The 17,416-nt window shown below is 36.1% G+C and overlaps 1 protein-coding gene across 3 annotated transcripts in view; it reads left to right on the forward strand.

The window, feature by feature from the left end:
* Positions 1-17,174, forward strand: part of LIN9 (lin-9 DREAM MuvB core complex component) — a 29,539-nt gene extending 12,365 nt beyond the window's left edge. For all 3 annotated transcript variants that reach the window (XM_008945076.1, XM_008945075.1, XM_008945079.1), the window contains 9 exons: positions 2,641-2,798; positions 3,870-4,003; positions 4,943-5,062; positions 5,235-5,336; positions 10,099-10,179; positions 13,520-13,645; positions 14,006-14,188; positions 14,298-14,395; positions 15,769-17,174. In XM_008945076.1, the coding sequence (XP_008943324.1) occupies positions 2,641-2,798; positions 3,870-4,003; positions 4,943-5,062; positions 5,235-5,336; positions 10,099-10,179; positions 13,520-13,645; positions 14,006-14,188; positions 14,298-14,395; positions 15,769-15,874 (1,108 nt within the window). In that variant the 3' untranslated portion in view covers positions 15,875-17,174. The remainder of the gene's footprint in view (positions 1-2,640; positions 2,799-3,869; positions 4,004-4,942; positions 5,063-5,234; positions 5,337-10,098; positions 10,180-13,519; positions 13,646-14,005; positions 14,189-14,297; positions 14,396-15,768) is intronic.
* Positions 17,175-17,416: the final 242 nt, after the last annotated feature.

Here is a 17,416-nt window from a genome sequence, read left to right on the forward strand (position 1 = left end):
GTAATAGTTAGTCTTGTGTACTCTGTATAAACTTAATTTGGGTTGTGAAATAGCAATGGATATGAACTAAGCTCAGATATGCCTGTCCTGCCACTACGTGGTGGTGATACTTCCTGTGTTAGTTCAAAGTCTTGTGACCAAGGTAGACACTGAGAAGCATGTTCAACCTCTTAAAAAAGTCTCTACAGAAAACTCATGAGGTTGCAATGTGATCTATACTATAGTTTTAATCTTTATTTTTCCATAGGAATAGCATGAAGATGGGATAACCTTTATTAAATACACTTAGGGGACATGGGGTTGGAGATTTCTCTTGACAGAAGCCGAAAATACGTTGCAAATATTTTCTATGTCCATGACCTACAGCATTTGGAACAGAGACTTTTTAAGAACATCTGAGTTAGCAGTAAAACAGTAGTTGCTGTTGTAGGGAACTTCCGAGGTCAGTGATTAGTGTATCAGCATTTGAATTTGTATTTTTAACAGCATGGGTCGAAGAAAATCAGGCACTATCCAATGTTCCTGTTGCAAGACCCTGGGCATGATTGGAAGCACTAATATTAAAGTCTATCTTGCCTTTTTTTTTTCCTTTTTGCTTTTTTTTTTTGTGTGTTGCTGTGACTAGTCATTCTGTTATCCTCAATGAAATTGAAAAGCTCTGACCTGCATTTTGGTATTTCATACTCACAGCAAATGGCAAGCATTATTTCACACTTGTTCCTCCCCAGTAATAAATATGAAGCAAATAACATATTTAAATGAGAATATCCAAGTAAACTTTGCAGAAGACTCCCAAGCACCATCACTGTCTCAAAATATCCCTTTCCACATAGTTTGAATTCCTAATAAGGATTGTTAGGCAATACACAGCTCCAGGTAAACACATTCTGCTCTTCAGTGGTCAGCTGGTGAGTGGGATGGGAACCTGCCATTGCCCAATCTACAGCACAGTTTCTAGGCTATAGAGAGACTAGTGATGACTTTTGCTGTGATAGGAACTGGAAAGCCCAGTAAAGGAAAACCTTCAGGACAGTGCGTGACTGCGTGTACCTGACAGAAGTACATCACACCTTCAGTTCATTCCTCTTCATCCTTGGGGTGGTTTTATTGTTGTTTGTTTGTTTCTAATGTCCCGCTTAGGACCAAGATCTCCTTGTGTTAACACTGGACAAAATGGATTCTTCATGCAGCTTATAACCTAGAAACCCTGTATGAAATGCAAATGACGTAGGCATGTAGACAGACTAGTGTGAAAATGATGGCCAGCATGAAAAAAAGTGGTCTCAGCATACTGGCAGATGAATTCTTATGATCTTGTCTTATACATTGCAAGGAAGAGTAATTTTGGAGAACAGTAAAATGGCTTTGTGGGACTCTCCAAGTGAGGGGTGTACAGAAGAAAACATAAGAATACCTATTTCAGCATATAGTAAGAGAGTAGTAAAAGCAGACTTGGAAATAGGAACTGACTGCTCAGTACCAAGTGAGGGATAAATGGGGAAGATTTTGAAGGGAATTAAAACAGGAAATAATTTGCAGTGTAGAAGGGGGAACCAGCAGAGGACTTGTCAGTGTCTTCTGAAATAACCTTGTAAAATAGGACTTCTTATTGATCGGTAATCAAAATGTAGCTGTATGAGTTCCACAGAAAATGTTTGTTGCATTTGACTGCAGTAAAGCAATTAATAAAGATAGCAAATTATTTGATAACTGCTTCTGCAGTTAAGCTGACCTACAATAGCACCTATACTCTTGTTTTAAAACAACTTTTCATTGACACAAGAATGATAAAACTTTTTTCTTTGAATAAAGAGTGAGAGAGAGGATCGAGTCCTTAATGTCTTTATGCTTTCAGTGTCTCCTTCATGCATCATGCCTATTCATCAGTGGATTACAACTGAAAAGAATAAAACTAAGTGAGGGTCTTAGGAGTAATCTAAAAGATGGAAGACTTACATTTTAAAACATCCTCCCTGCCCCAAAATGGGGGAGGGGACTGATAGAGAGTATCTAATTTTACACAATAGCTGAAGTTCAAACAAATTAATACTTTTACTGTCATCAGTCTCAGAGAATTCATCTGCATAATAAAGATTTTTGAGGCTGAGTTGTACTCTGCACAGATGGAAGATGAGACAGAGGAGTGCCCTTTTTTTTGTTGTGGCTCTTGTGCCCTTTCATACTAAGTAAGTTTAATTGAGCTAATGAGTACATGTGAAAGGGATCTACTGTGTGACAGTAAGTGATGGCAGCCGGGGACCTCACAGTAAGTCCTCCTTACATGCATTGAACTGGTATTCAGAATAGGCTGGATGTGTGACCTGCTTTAGCTTTATTGTGACACCAGGTGGATCCCTATGAGCAGAAAAAGTCCTAAAAAGTTGTACTCTTCTGACATACTAATGCAACGGCTAGCATTCCAGAGTGTTATTTTTAAATTGTTATTTTAGGAGTGATAATTCTAGGGAATAAGACTGTCTAAATCTGTTCACAGAAGTCCTTTTCTCTTGAATACTTCACCCCAAGCTTTTTAATTTTCTTTCACCAATTTGTAAATTATGCCTATTTATTGGATGTGTCTTCACATATCAAAGCTTTCTGTGCTGAACCTAAGTATTGTTTTACCTGATTATATTACAGGTGTTCTTCTGCGTTTTTTGAGGAAGAGAGATCAGCATTAAAACAGAAACGGCAGAAAATAAGACTTTTGCAGCAGCGAAAAGTTGCAGATATTTCACAGTTCAAAGATCTTCCAGATGAAATTCCATTACCGCTTGTAATAGGAACAAAAGTTACAGGTAATTTCTTAAATACAAACAAACAAAAAAATAGCCATGTGTTTTGCCAAGCTTTTAGTAAACCATAATATAGTTAGTGGACATAGTTAAAAAATTTAAAACATGAAAAATTTTATGGGTTTATTGTTAGCTCATTCAGAAGGTTAGCTAGAATCTTTGAAAGAGTGATACGATTTTTGAGGTGCAAATTTAGTATGGTTTATTATTTCTGCTGTTCAAATTGTAGCTTTTTTTATAATGTCTGATATATCTATCTTGGAGAGACACTTAACTTTCAAACAGCACCCAGCTATTTGCATTTCAAAATCTAACCTAATATATAACTCGAGCTTCATTTTTCCATAAATATAAAAATGCCTGTTTTGAAACGGATATACAATTGCTACTGCAGTGTAGTCAGACATGTGCACTGAACATGACATTGCCTTACTGAAAAAAAACCTTACACATAACTGAGGAAGCAACGTTGTTAAAAACATTCCACAAGTTTTGTCTAATTTTATAAAACCTTGAATTCCTCTGTGCAGTCTATTTGTGATCCAGATGCTTTGCACTTAAGTGTGGCACTTCCCACTCAAGCCTAGACTACTGTTCATTGCTTTGAGTGATCTCCAGCAACACTACCCTTAATTCTTACTGAAGAGCAGGCATGCCCAGCACTGCCTCTCCTCACGCTTCTAGAGCTGTGTTCCTCATTGTCTTTTGCTCAATATGTAGTCAGTGGAAGTGATCAAAGAGAAATGGTATGCAAAATCATCCAGAAATTGCTTTTTGCCTGCAAAATCTGTCTGTCAGAAGGTGTTGCGTATGAAATAGTGCTTTATTTAGACATAAGTGTAGTGCTCAGGATGAGATTTGGGAAATACTTGTCTTACAAAGATAAATTTTTCAAAAATTTGGGTCATTTTCTGTTGCACACAGTTCTTTTTCTGGGTTTACTAATTTTTTTTCGTTTCATCTGTGAGTTTTAAATATACATATAAAGGCTTACTTGCAAAAGACTTGAGCCTATTTCCCTCAATTGTATCAGAACATTCTAATCCTTGGTTTGTTGTTCCCTATTTTTTTAAGCACGTTTGCGAGGTGTCCATGATGGACTATTCACTGGACAAATAGAAGCTGTCGACACTCTTAATGCTACGTACAGAGTGACTTTTGACAGGGCAGGTCTTGGAACACACACGGTCCCAGATTATGAGGTTCTTGTAAGTATTAATGACACAGTCTTAAAATAGTTGCAATAAAATAAAATCTACAACTGTATGCTTTAATCAAAAAGAAGAAAATTCAAAATATTACATCTAGGTAGAAACAAGATGCATGGGAAATTCTAGGGCAATAAGCTTCTGTTGTTTATGGTTTTATAGAGCAAGATAACCCTCTATGATGAAAACATAATTGCTCAGGCTGGAATAATTTACTGGACCTCCTATTACAGGGTATTGTAATAACCTGAGTTTAATGTGGAGAAATATGAGTAGTGTAAGACCCCAAAGAAAATCCTGCTATGTGATCTTGGCAAGATTTGCAGAAAATGTTCAAGAAAACCAGGCCCTTTATAATTTACCAGAGTCTGGAATGGTCTGTATTTGCAAACAAGTGTTATGAGTTGATTGAACCACATTTTTTAACTTCCCATAGTAATGAAGCTACCTGTGGGGATGTTGCTTGGGTCAAATTATTTGGGCTTATTTCCTAGCTCACAGGCTTTTGTACCGATGTATGAGCTCCACGAATTGTTCCTGCCAAACAGCCTGACCTAGACTGCAAGCTTTCCAGTGGACATCATGTTCTTTTTATCTTGTGTAGTGTTGAATCTGCTAAGGGCCCATAACTTGTCTAGTGTGTGTCATGGCCTGGGTTTGGAGCCTCTGCTGAACATCTTCCATCGTAATTTGTCTGCAGCCTGCCAGTAGAATTTTTGGAAACGTTCTTGCAGGCTTTATTTGATGTATTCCCTTAACACTTTGAAAACTCCTGCAATAGAATGCGATTTTGAAGCTCCTGCTAGCCCAACAGCAAAATGTTACTCTTCTAACATTGTTAGGTTGTGGCATGGAGGGGCATGGCTAGTCCAGATTCCAGATATAAATTATGGAAGGTGCGTACAACTTATCTGACAGATTCCTTTTCCTGTCTTACAGAGTAATGAGCCTCATGAAACCATGCCAATTGCTGCCTTTGGACAGAAACAACGGCCTTCGAGGTTCTTTATGACCCCCCCCCGATTGCAGTATACACCTTCACTCCAGTCTCCAATCACAGTAAGTTACTTCTTTCATGTCATATTAATCATTGAAATATTTCCCAATACATGTTGAAGCTGCTACCTTAAACAGTTTTTGAGATTAATTTTCTGAGGTTATTCAGTAAGATAAAAATTTTAGCAAATCCTCTAAAAATAAGCTATTAAGTTAACTATTCTTTTTTGTATAGGACAATGATCCTTTATTAGGACAATCTTCCTGGAAAAACAAAATTTCAGGCACAGACAGTGAAACACTAGGAGGCTTTCCAGTAGAATTCCTCATTCAAGTGGTAAGTATTAACTGCAACTCTTAATTTTGTTGTGTATTGTCATTTTGTGTTTATTCTGCTAGTTCTTCTGCAGTTAAATGGCCTTCTGTTGATTTATGACAGATATGGTGATATCCAAATTAACTTCTGAAAAGGTGTCAATAATATGTGGTTTCATTTCTCCCCTCCGCCTCTTTTTAATTTTCTTACTTGTTCATAAGCTTTGAAATATTGTGGTCTTCAGACCACAGAAGGAGCTTATGTCTCCAAAAGTGCTGTCTTATTTTTCCCAGCTCTACCACTTAGTCTAAAAAAAGATACTGTTGCTACCTGCAAAATTTGTACTGTTGACTATTTTAATTTTTTATTTAAAATATACTTTTATTATGCAAAGAACATTTGTCCATGTGCATTATCATTTATTGTATAATGTTATATTTTATGTTATGTGATGTCCTGCCCTCTCAGGAGAAAAGCAGCACTCCTTTCTCTGAAAGCAAACATGCATCTTATAGATAAGAAAACTATTTTTGTCTTCATTTTAATGAAATAATTCCTCAGTGTTTTTTGTACAGCTATTCAGAAGAGCACCGACGAGTAATGTTAGGAAGCTGAGATGCACTGAATATCAAAACTCCTCGAAGCAAGTTGCTCTTCAGGATGGTGCAAAAGTGTAATTGCTCATGTTGGCTTAGCTTAAGAGCTGTGATTGAGTTATTTAACAATGAGAGCTGTTCAAACACACTAAAGGAGACTGGAATTACCTGTATTTAAAATACTAAGAACTGAGAAATAATATTGCTAAATGTTTCTCAAATTTTAAAGTGTATGTAATGGGTCAAAAGAATCAAGCTGTGTCTATAACTCACATGAGACACTACATATTTTGACCATTCAACATAATGAATTTTATTTTGACAGAACAATCTACTTAGTTTTTTAGGGGAAACTTACTGCATGAAGCTAATTTAGAAAAAGGTGGCTTAGCATCTACCTTAGCTAAGAAAGTTTAAAATAGATTTAGTTGCTACAAGTTTAATTATGTTAAAAATAGAAAACAAAAGATCTGGGTTTTGTTTATGCCACTAAACTGTATCTGCAGCTATCCCCTGCTTGAGTCACTGAGTATGATCAATGAAACTGGGTAACCAAGATGTATTGAGCTTTACAACTGTTCAGTGCATCAAGTTGATCTGTTTATGATATTGTTCTTGTATTTTAAATGTGCAAATGTGATTTCTTAGTCGTGTTTGATGGTGTATTATTACTCGTTCTGAGGAATTCAGAGTTTTAGAAGGATAGGCCTCTTGCTTGTGTTACAAATGGTACCATTTTACAAAGATACCACATTAATACGTATCTCTGCTTGAAGATTGTCAGAAGATTTTGAACAAAACCAAGCCATAGATTTTTGCATTTATGTTAGCAGCTTAATACTTTATCCAGGTTTTTGATTAAAAAATCACAAGGCTTTAGAAAATAATCACTGAAGAACTGTGCATTATTTTTAAGCCTAGCATTTTAAGCATCAGCTTAAACATTGAAGTTTAAGGATGGTACTGAAATTTAGTATTGTGAAATACATGAGACTGGTGACTGCTGATTATTGATTGTGCTGCATTCACCAGTTCAGATATATTCTTGTGTTAAAGGTGATGGTTAAAGATGTTCTAGACTTTTGTTATACACTAGTACAGTAAAAAGGTCAAAACCCCCATTCAGATTTAATGATGGTTCAGGAAATAGATGATCAGAAGATATTTGATTCAAAGAAACTTTCTGGAGAATTATTGCCAGGCAAATATTTGTGGTATCATGAATAAACAATTTAATGGGAAAACTGTATTTAGGGGAGGACAGGGACCAGAAAAAATGCAGTACACCTTGAATAAGGTTTCAACTCAGCTGCTTAGTTCTCTTTTATAAGTTCTGAATTTGATTTGGAACAAAAGAAAGTGTAGCCAAAATCACGTGCAGACACTGGCAAAGAAATGCTAAGGATATTCTCTTTATGTATAACTTGCAGTTGTAAGCAAACATTGGGATTTGTAACAACTATTCTGATCATAGTTAAAACACTATAATAACCATAATTAAGGCACTGGTGAGTCTTAATTTTTCTAAAGTTTTATATTCAATTTCTACATGTTCACATTTTGGCATCAGAGACTATTATTCTTTCTGGTTTTTACTCTGGATAAACGTGCGTATTATGGAAAGAATAGCTCAAAATTATCATTATGTTGTTAAGAATAAAGTCCACAATAAGTAATAATTAAAAAATAAAGCATTTCATGCTTACATACAGTACGTAATGTATCCTTAAATATTTCATAGGCTATAAAGCAAGTCAGAATTGATGGATTACATTTTTACACTCTATTCACTATTAAAATTTGGAGGATGCCTTTCCAAGTGTCCAGCTACAGCACTTCTTTTTTTTTTCCCCCCTTCCTTCCTCCCCCACCCTCCCCATCTCCCCCACCTTTCTAATTTTGTTTTGGGCAAAAATACTGGATTAGGAAGGAAACAATCGAGGACAAAACAGGTTGGTTGCAGGATTGCTACATGCCCAGTAGAGGGAGTGCGTTAATGCAGCATGTTTGGAAAAGCGAATGGGTGTCTTCTGCTTGCTGGGGGAAGAAAGGAGTGATCTCAGCTTAAATGCAGGAGGAAATATCCGAAAATGGATATGGGATTTTTGACTATATCCTGCTTATGAAAATTTTGAAGATATTCCATAATAAGTTATTGCATACTTTACTTTGAAATGCTTGTTGTTCTTATAAATATTCTTTTGACTAGAGAATTAAATTTCAAGTACAAATCTAAACATACTGACTGGATTGTTCATCTCTTTTAACGTGGAAAAGCATTGTACTAAAGACTCATTTCTAGTTCAATGAGAACTAAAATTATAACAGTGAACAGGATGAGTTATGCTGAAAATAGAGCTGTTAGGCAAGAATTTCTCAAGGAAAATAGGGCTGAACTGAGTTAAAGCATTCACTGATGATACCAGCAAATGAAAATGGAAGTCTGTCTAACAAAATGTGCCACTAAGAGAAAGTTGGTGGACATTACAGATTCAGTGAAAGCTCAGTGTTTCCGGCAGGTGTAGAAAGAATCAGATTATCATGATTACTGGAGTGTATCTGGGAATAAGATGAATATAATAGAAAATCCAAGCTCATGAACTAGAGAACAAGAGCCCTTCGTCAACATGTCTGGACATCAAAGCAGAATTTAAGCACAAAATACATTGCAAGTTTTGGGGACAAATAATATATTCTGCATTAAGTTGGGAACTCACCAGCTTCATGGAGAAGCATTAGGGAGTTTCTGGATGGTGACGATAGCAGAGCTTGGCAAAAAACTTTTTGGCAGCAGAGACAGGTGGTGTACAGCTCTTTCGTTCCTCCCAGATGTTTTTTTGCCAATGTGAGCATTGGTATGGTGTGTTAGAAACTAGATCAAAGAGATAATCCAGGCCACAAGTAACAATTTTAAAACTTTTTTTTTTTTCCCTTTTCTGAATTTGTTTTATCATTATTGCTTCCCTGATTGTGTTCTTCATGTAGCTGTCAAATGAAAGTGCTGGCTCCACACAGGCACTGGTGAACAGCAGAAGTAGAAAGGGGGAGGCATTGATGCTGGTTTACAGGTCTGTTATTTGGAGTACTGGTGTGGGCTTCCTGTTGCTCACATTCAGGGAAGATGAGTGAATGGAAAAAAGGTACAGAAAGGGCCACAAAGGCTTAGGAGTTCAAGAGCTTTTTATGGGAGATGAAACTAGAAAGGCTCGGGTTGTGATTAGTCTAGTGAAAGAGCAGTAGAAAAGAGATGCTTTTAATGACTGAATAAAAATGGATAAATACAAGGAGGGAGAGCCTACATTTAGCTGGAAAAACAGCTTTGGCATAATAAATTATTGTGAAGTGAACTAGAATGCATTTAACATGGACATTCCAAGAAGTTTCATTCTTAGCTGAAAGATGTTCTGGAACAATTTTCCGTTAGGATTTATGAGGGCAAGAAATCCAACTGCATTAAGACTCAATTTAAAATCAACAAAGGGGGTTATATATAAGCAGATACGTTGAACTAGGAGTTTCTATTTGTCCCAGTCACATGTCCCAGTACTAGGATGAATTTCCCCTTTAAAATTTATAAAACCTGAAATCTTGCCTCTGCTTACATCAGTAATAAAACTGTTGCTGCCTGTAGTGGAACTAGGATTTCTCTCAGGGCACCAGAAAGTATGAGTAGTTTTAAAAGTGATGTGGGTGATGAGAGCATTCCCAGTGATTTACACTTCAGCCTGCCAGGTCCCAAGGGCAGTAGGAACAGAGTATTCCCATTGTGAAAGAGGGAACTGGAAAGCCCAGAGTTGTTCTGTATAAAAAGAGATGAAATCTCTAAAGCAGGATTTACTGTAGGAGTGTATGCACAAAGGGCTGGTGCTGCATGGAGGGCACAGCTGAGAACAGGCCAACAATTGTGAGGGGAAGGAAAAGCAAGGTGAGTGATATTAGTTGTAGTACCTGATGATAACACCTTTTGCTTTCCTTCAGGCTGCAAAAAACAAAGGCTTTAAAAATCTTTGGAAAATCCATAGTTTTATTTTAATTAAAAATTATTTCTGCATCTTAACGTGATGAATGACTGAAAAATTTATTTTAAAGTTATGAAAGAAATGAACATTTTTATTATCTTGAATTTCTATAACATTTCAAAATTGCTTAAGGACCTATTAATTCTAAAAATAGTTCCTTTGTTTTAGACCAGGCTATCGAAAATCCTTATGATCAAGAAAGAGCACATCAAACAATTGAGAGAGATGAATACAGAAGCAGAAAAGCTGGTGAGAATATTTTTCTTTTCAGTTCTTGAAACATGTATTACTACCTAATGGAAATAGGTACAATTTTTTTTTAAATTTCACATTACAGAATAAAAATGAGAAAATACAGATTTTTATCTAGACTCTAGTTTTAAAGACAAGTCAGGGAGGTCAGTTGTTTCAGAAATTGTTCGCCTTTGAAAACATTATGCTTTGGAAACTGATTAATGTTAACGTCAGGATAGCATGTCAGTCAAGTAAGGAAATACTATGTACTTTGAGAACCTTGGGTACAAGTTTATATGGTAGGACATTAATCATAATTTTATTTTCCAGATAGTAGGTAGTTATTTATTTAGCTTTCTAGCTAAAAGAATAATTCAGCTCAGAGATTTTCAATATAAAGCTCTGAGTGCCCTTGACTGGCATTTAAAATTACAGTACCAGAGCAGCTACAGCATAATTAGCAGCAACAGAATAGTTTTTCTTGCTAGGCTTTATCTAATCATCAGTCAGTAAATCAAAATTATAAGAATGCCTTTTCTACCACCCATGGCTATCAATCAACTTGAAAGTGGAAAGCTATCAGTCACAAACTTCTGCCAGCCTCCATTACGACAGTTGTCTCTACAACATACAGACAGAGGGCTAAAGGTTTGTGGAGAGGAAGAGGAGTCCTTTTTATTTCTTGAAACCAAAAAACTGGTTTTGTTTTTCTTTTGTTAAATACCTGAATGTTGAAGGATTTGATTTATTGTGTTAAGATTTTCCTCTTCATGTGCACATGTGCTTCCTGTTATTCTGCTTCCTACTGCCCCATCCTCATCTCTCTAATACTCTTCTTTTGTGCTGTGATACTGCTCTTCAAAACCTTGTTATCATTTGTTACTATGTTATCTTTCTTCCTATGCATCAAATATTTTCTTTTAATTTTGCCTATTAAAGTAGATGCAAAAGAAGCAATACTAAAACAGACTATTGCAACCTCTAACTCTGATACTGAAAAATTTCTAACTCTTCTTAAAACAAACTAAAAAACTTTTTTTACTGAGATATTTGTGTCTTTGCATAGATAAGAAAATCCATAGGAATGACAGCAGCCTTACTCTGACAAGAATCCAGACATTAGCATGTCACTCAGCTGCTAAGTCATAAATTAACTGTATTGTTCTTTTCCTTGATATTCTTCTTGCACAAAATTGAAAGAGCAAAAAAGCAACAGGGGGAAAAAGGAGATCTCGAAGTAAACATGAATTTTTGTATATTTTAGCTCAGTAGTCTAAAAAATGATGTAGAGGTGCTTTTTAAATTCTTCCCTTGCACCATTTCCTTTGTAAAACAGCCATCATAAAGCAACATCCATTACTGTTCAGGGCTGTCCTGATAAAAATAGAGGATGTGGTACCTTTTGATTGGGCTGTATTCTTAGCCTGGCTTCTAATCCTCTTTGTCCCTTGGCAATCCCATCTGTGTTTGTGCCGCCGAGTATACGTTGGTTCGCCTTTTAAAATGTTTTTTTTTTCTTTGAACAAGAATATTTTTTTGACCAAAAATGCACTTAACATCAATAACATACCTGAACATGAAGCAAACAGAATCCTTTGAGTTCATTCATGTATAGTTTAATTGTCAGACTTTGATAATAATTCATAGAATTGTGATTTGATAATTGTTACAATAACACCACTGTTCGGTTTAAAGCCACCCTTTTATGGAGAACTTTTATTTTTAATGACTGATCTAATATAGAAATAAATGGAACTGACCAAAATCAAAACTGGTACGAATGTAGTCCATTATTATCTGGCAATAATAATAAATTTACATGAGGCAAAGCTTGCCTTCAGAGAAGCTATTAATACATAGAACTGCACATTTTCTATTTCATTTTTCTGAAAGGACAGCTTATTAATAATTAATCATCTTGGCCTCAGTACACTAGTCTTCATTGCAGGCTGTAAACAGTTACTGTGTGTATAAAACAGTAAACATTTTTCTGAGAGCCATTTGGATAAACGAGTCTAAACAAAAAGGATGGGTAGTTTATTTTTTTTACTTGACCTGCAAAAAAAGCAAAGTGAAGGTGATGCTGATCATTGCAGAGCACCATGTAGATGCTCAGTGACAGAGGTATTGTCTGCTTCCATCTACTGAAACCCAGTTAGCAGTTTGTCACAGTTTCCGGATCTTGGATTGCTCCTGGATCAGAAATAGTGCATGGTTCTGAGAAATATTTTTGTTGTCACTAGTACAGAATGCCTTTAGCCCTTCCTCTCTGATGGGGAATTCACGGTTGTTTGCAGCTTTCACAGCTAACCTGGAGTAGTTCAGTTTGCTCTATAGGTGCTGGTTGCTGAAGAAGGTCTGACAGTTAAAATTTCTGTCCTTCTGCTCTAGAGCTGCAGGAAGTATGTCAAATTCATTCTGGTTCCCAGTTTGCTCTTAAGTGAATACTGAATTTATGGTGTTAGTTTAAAGCCTTGTTAATTTGTTATTCAGACTTGTAAATCCCTGTAGGACATTTCAGTGATTAAGTTTTGTGGGTTCTTTTGAACTGAACTGATAAACGAAATCTTGATTTTGCATTTTTGACCTGGATCTCCTGAGGAAGGCTCTTGACTTTGCAGTCTGCGTTATCTCATGGTGTAAAATCTATAGCTATAGGTCTGATTGTAAGAGGTACTTGTATCTCAGACTTGAGGCTGAAAAGCAGCGGAAATACATTCAGTTTATCTTGCAAGAGGCCATTTGTGGAGCAAACTTGTGGATACACATTCTGAAACCAGTATAAGAAAAAAGTACTGTATTGTGGTATTTATTTGTTGTGGGAAATTGTGCTTACGCAAAACTACTTGTTACCACACATAAGCTCTAGTAACTCTGTTTTTTGGCAGAACTGTTAGCTGTAACAGGAGGTACCTAGCACTGAGTCATCCAGCTTCCCAGACAGCTGTGCCTCCCATCCTGCAGCAGAGGTGGTCGCGGCCATGTTGTCCTATTCTGTTCTCCCACTGATAGGAGAGTTTTCTGTTCATACAGCAGGGAGAAGCCCTGCCCCAGTTAGTGGAGAAATGAGCAGGTCAGACCACTGTTGTCTTCTGTAGCATTTACCACCACAGACTATCGTAGCATTTTATGAAGAGAATAAAAGCATGGTAGTTACTGCACAGCTGTCACTTGGAGTTTTAAATAGCAATACTATGTTTTAATATTTCTGTATCTTAACATTTTTCTATGGAATAAGGGGATTTCAAATATCTCAGTATATAATACTATTTTCAAGTGAAAATTCCATTTGATGAGTTTAAAAGATATAAATGTACAGTATTGCTTTAACTGAATATGCTTTGTTTTTCCACAGAAATCCTATTCTATGCCAATAGGCATTGAGTTTCAGAGGAGATATGCAACTATTGTTCTAGATCTAGAACAACTAAACAAAGACCTAAATAAAGTTTTACATAAAGTTCAACAGTATTGTTATGAGGTAAGATTTTGTTGGAAACTGCATTTGTTGGCTTTGCTTAACCAAAGTGCAAAAAAAAGTTAGAATTTCCTGGGAAAAGGGAACAGGTGGGGAGCACTTTGAAATTAGACTAGTAGTAGCTGTATTGGGTTTGTCATCTCTCACCATCTCTGCTTTTATCTGTCTCTGTTTTTTTTACCAGAAAGCAGATACTTTTTTCTGATGCCAGTGCCCAGTTTTGAAGTAGACATACGTGTACATAAACGCAGACAAAAATTTTGTTCTATATACCTGTGAACTCTCTTTTTAAATCATTCATAATCTCACATATACGCCAAATGCAAAGGAGACCTTTATTCTTAATTTCTCTTCTTTGTGCAGCTTGCTCCTGACCAGGGCCTCCAACCTGCTGACCAACCAACAGATCTGAGGCGTAGGTGTGAAGAGGAGGCTCAGGAGATCGTCAGGCAAGCAAATTCCTCAGCAACAGGACAGCTTTGCGTTGAGAGTGAAAATTTAACTGATCTTATCTCTAGACTTACAGCAATATTACTGCAAATTAAGGTAAAAAGCTTGCAAAAAATAGTTTCCTCCATAAAAGATGTAGTATTAAAGCTCTGTCAGGTTCTTTGTGCCGAACTGTTGGAACATTTTTTGTTTTCTTTTCCTGCAGTGTCTAGCAGAAGGAGGTGATCTAAATTCCTTTGAATTTAAATCTCTAACGGACTCGCTAAATGACATTAAGAATTCAATAGATTCCTCAAATATCAGGTATTTAATTTAGTTACACATTTCATGTCAGCAAGCAATTCTTACTGTATTTTAGAAGTGAACATTGATTATAATTAAGGGTTTTAATCTGGTAACTTTTCCTTATAGGAATGGTCCCATGTAAAAGGGAGCTATCTTAAAGGGAGTGTGAAAGCAGCAGTTTTCTGTTTGAATCTATCTGTAGTCGCCTGATTTTAAAAAAAAAAAAAAATTAGAAGTGTAAAATTGATGCAGCAACAACTAAACTTTCTTGCTCTTCAGTCACCTATCACAACTAATAAGTTGTTTTAGAATATTTTCTGACTTAGACATCCTACTAGGAAATACAAGTTCTTTATACCACAGAACAGTACAATTTCAGTATTCTTTTTGAATAATTGCTCAACCTAGCACAGGAGACAATTACAGCTTCTGACCAGCTTCCATTAGCAATATTTTAAGCCAAGAAACAGAAGAACAACCATAATACAGTCTATTTTTCAACAATCGTCACCAGCAAGTCCCTGAGGAAGCATTATAAAAATAGCAAGAATATGGTGATTCTTGTCTGGATTACACTGCAACCTCCAGCATTTTCTAACCAAGATTTTTCTTTTTTTAATAATTATAATGCTGCTAAATTACATAATTTAGAAAGTAAACCTAAATGCTAAGTATTTCCTTATACCCTCCATACTCACATTGCTACATAATAACGGGAAACTGCACACATTAATTTCCTTTTAGGATGGGGGTATGTTTGGCAGTATACTAGGATGACCTTCTGATCTAAAAATAATTAAGAAATGCTGGTTTAGAACATATTTCATTAGTAAAAATGAAAATAAACACCACAAATTAGTGAAACTTCTTTATAATCAACACTGCAAATTGCACATTGGAATAGATTCAACTAAAGGTTGATGTACACTGCAAAATAGGTGATGATGCTTTCATTTCACTGCACTTATTTGGGGCATTTTATCATCTCTTCATAATATTTTTATTTCATTAACTCTGGTCACATTAAAATCTTGACAAGCTGCCCAGAGAGGTTTTGGGGTCTCCCTCTCTGGAGACTTTTAGAACCTGCCTAGATGCGATCCTGTGCAAACTGCTCTAAGTGAACCTGCTTGGGCGGGCGGTTGGATGAGATGATCTCCAGAGATCCCTGCCAGTCTGTGATTCTTTAGAGCATCATGTCAGTAACTCTTGAGTTCATGTAACTCTTTGTGCAAATGCTATTTTCATGTATGTCTCTATGAAGTTGCATTAGTAGGTACTACTCTGATTCTCCTGCATTAGCTGTGTTTGTAGCTTGACTTTCACTGTTCAGACACAACTCTTTAATACAGGTTTTAACACTTTTTTTCCCCCTTCTTTTCTTGCTGTAGTTGTTTTCAGAATAACGTTGAGATCCATGTTGCACATATTCAGAGTGGTCTGAGCCAGATGGGAAACTTGCACGCTTTTGCAGCTAACAACACCAACAGAGACTGAAAGTTTTCTTTCAAGTGTACAGCAAGTAGTTCTGGAAAGTCCTCTTCCTTTATATAGGCTTCACCAAATATCCTAACTGCCAGATGATAAGGGAAATGAAAACCTCTCAGAAAGGACCCTTTTAAATATATTATATCTGCTTCTTATGAAAACCAGCATTACTGGCCAGCATTACATTAGATTTCTCCATTTGTTATTCACAAACAGTAGATTTGCTAACTGGTAATCTCTTAGTAATTGCATTTATTATAATAAACTTGAAAACACACTTCCATATAATATGAACTTAGTTTTTAAAAGTTCAGGTGAATTCTGCACACCTCCTGCTGTTGGCTATCCTGGAATGCTGGAAGCGATGAAGACGAAATGGCTCAAATTGAGTAGCCACGCGTCAGGTCATCATAACGCAAAGCTACGCTCCTGTGTAGGTACTGAGAGCTGCAGTTCTAGCCTTCAGGTACTGTGGTGACAACGTGGGGTGGTGATCCTGATCCTAAGAAGGCAGCAGCACGACACGGACAGCAAACAGAAGCTGTAAACCTGAGGATGTTGGGGCAGGTCTATCGATTGGTCAATTTCTCCTTGGAACTTTTAATTTATCCTAACTTATAGAAGGACTCTATGAAGGAATATAAAAATGTAACTGTTGACTTTCCAGAAAGAGATTGGTTACGGCGTTTTTCCCTTCACGCAAGGCAGGAGTACTTTAGTTGGTATTTTATATAAAAGACTGGTTAAACATATTGTTTTTCCAAATTTTTGTTTGTTTTGCACAAGTTTTGAACTAGATTACTGGTTATCCAATAATACCTGACATATATAAATATGAAGATTTTTATAATTAAAGATAACCAGTGAGGTAAACTGCAAAAATAAAAAGTGACAACCTGCCTATGATGAGTACCTTTTGGAATGTTAATCTTGTAAAAAGTGTGTATTGGTTTGTTTAAATAGTCTTGTAAAGCTTCTGTGTAATGAATTGTTTTCAGATATGAATTTTCAGAGATAGTTCTAGAGATGTTTTGATTCTTTTAGATACCTCATTAAATGAGGTCTTTTATATGTTAATGTATAAAGAATATGTAAACAGGATTATTTTCAATTTTAAAATTTTGTATAGTTTAAAGATGCTTCTGTATTCTGTGTTGGTATTGTGCCACTGCAAAACTTTAGTGCAGAGTTTATATTTAGCTAAACTTGTTCTGTTAATTAAGAGAAATGCATAAATCTTTTATTCTCAATGAAATTTGTAACTCTGAATAAATTGACCTATGAGAGTTGATATATTTCACAAAAATGCAAACTTTTTTGCAGATGGTCTCAGGTCTTTTTTCTTTAAGAGAAGTTAAGTGCTGAAAATGAAATGTCACGAGGACAAGGTGAGTAGCTGTTTTATGAAGGTATCTAGAAACTTTACAGGGGGTATTACAAAGTAATGTTCGACACTAATTTTGCTGAGCTACCCATGAAAATTTACAGGGGTGCCAGGGAACTGCAAGGAAGGAGCCGGGGCTGCCTCTTCCAGCAGCCGCTGGCTGGCAT

This window comes from Merops nubicus, unplaced genomic scaffold (genome assembly GCF_000691845.1).
Source record: "Merops nubicus isolate BGI_N331 unplaced genomic scaffold, ASM69184v1 scaffold4828, whole genome shotgun sequence".
Taxonomy (NCBI): domain Eukaryota; kingdom Metazoa; phylum Chordata; class Aves; order Coraciiformes; family Meropidae; genus Merops; species Merops nubicus.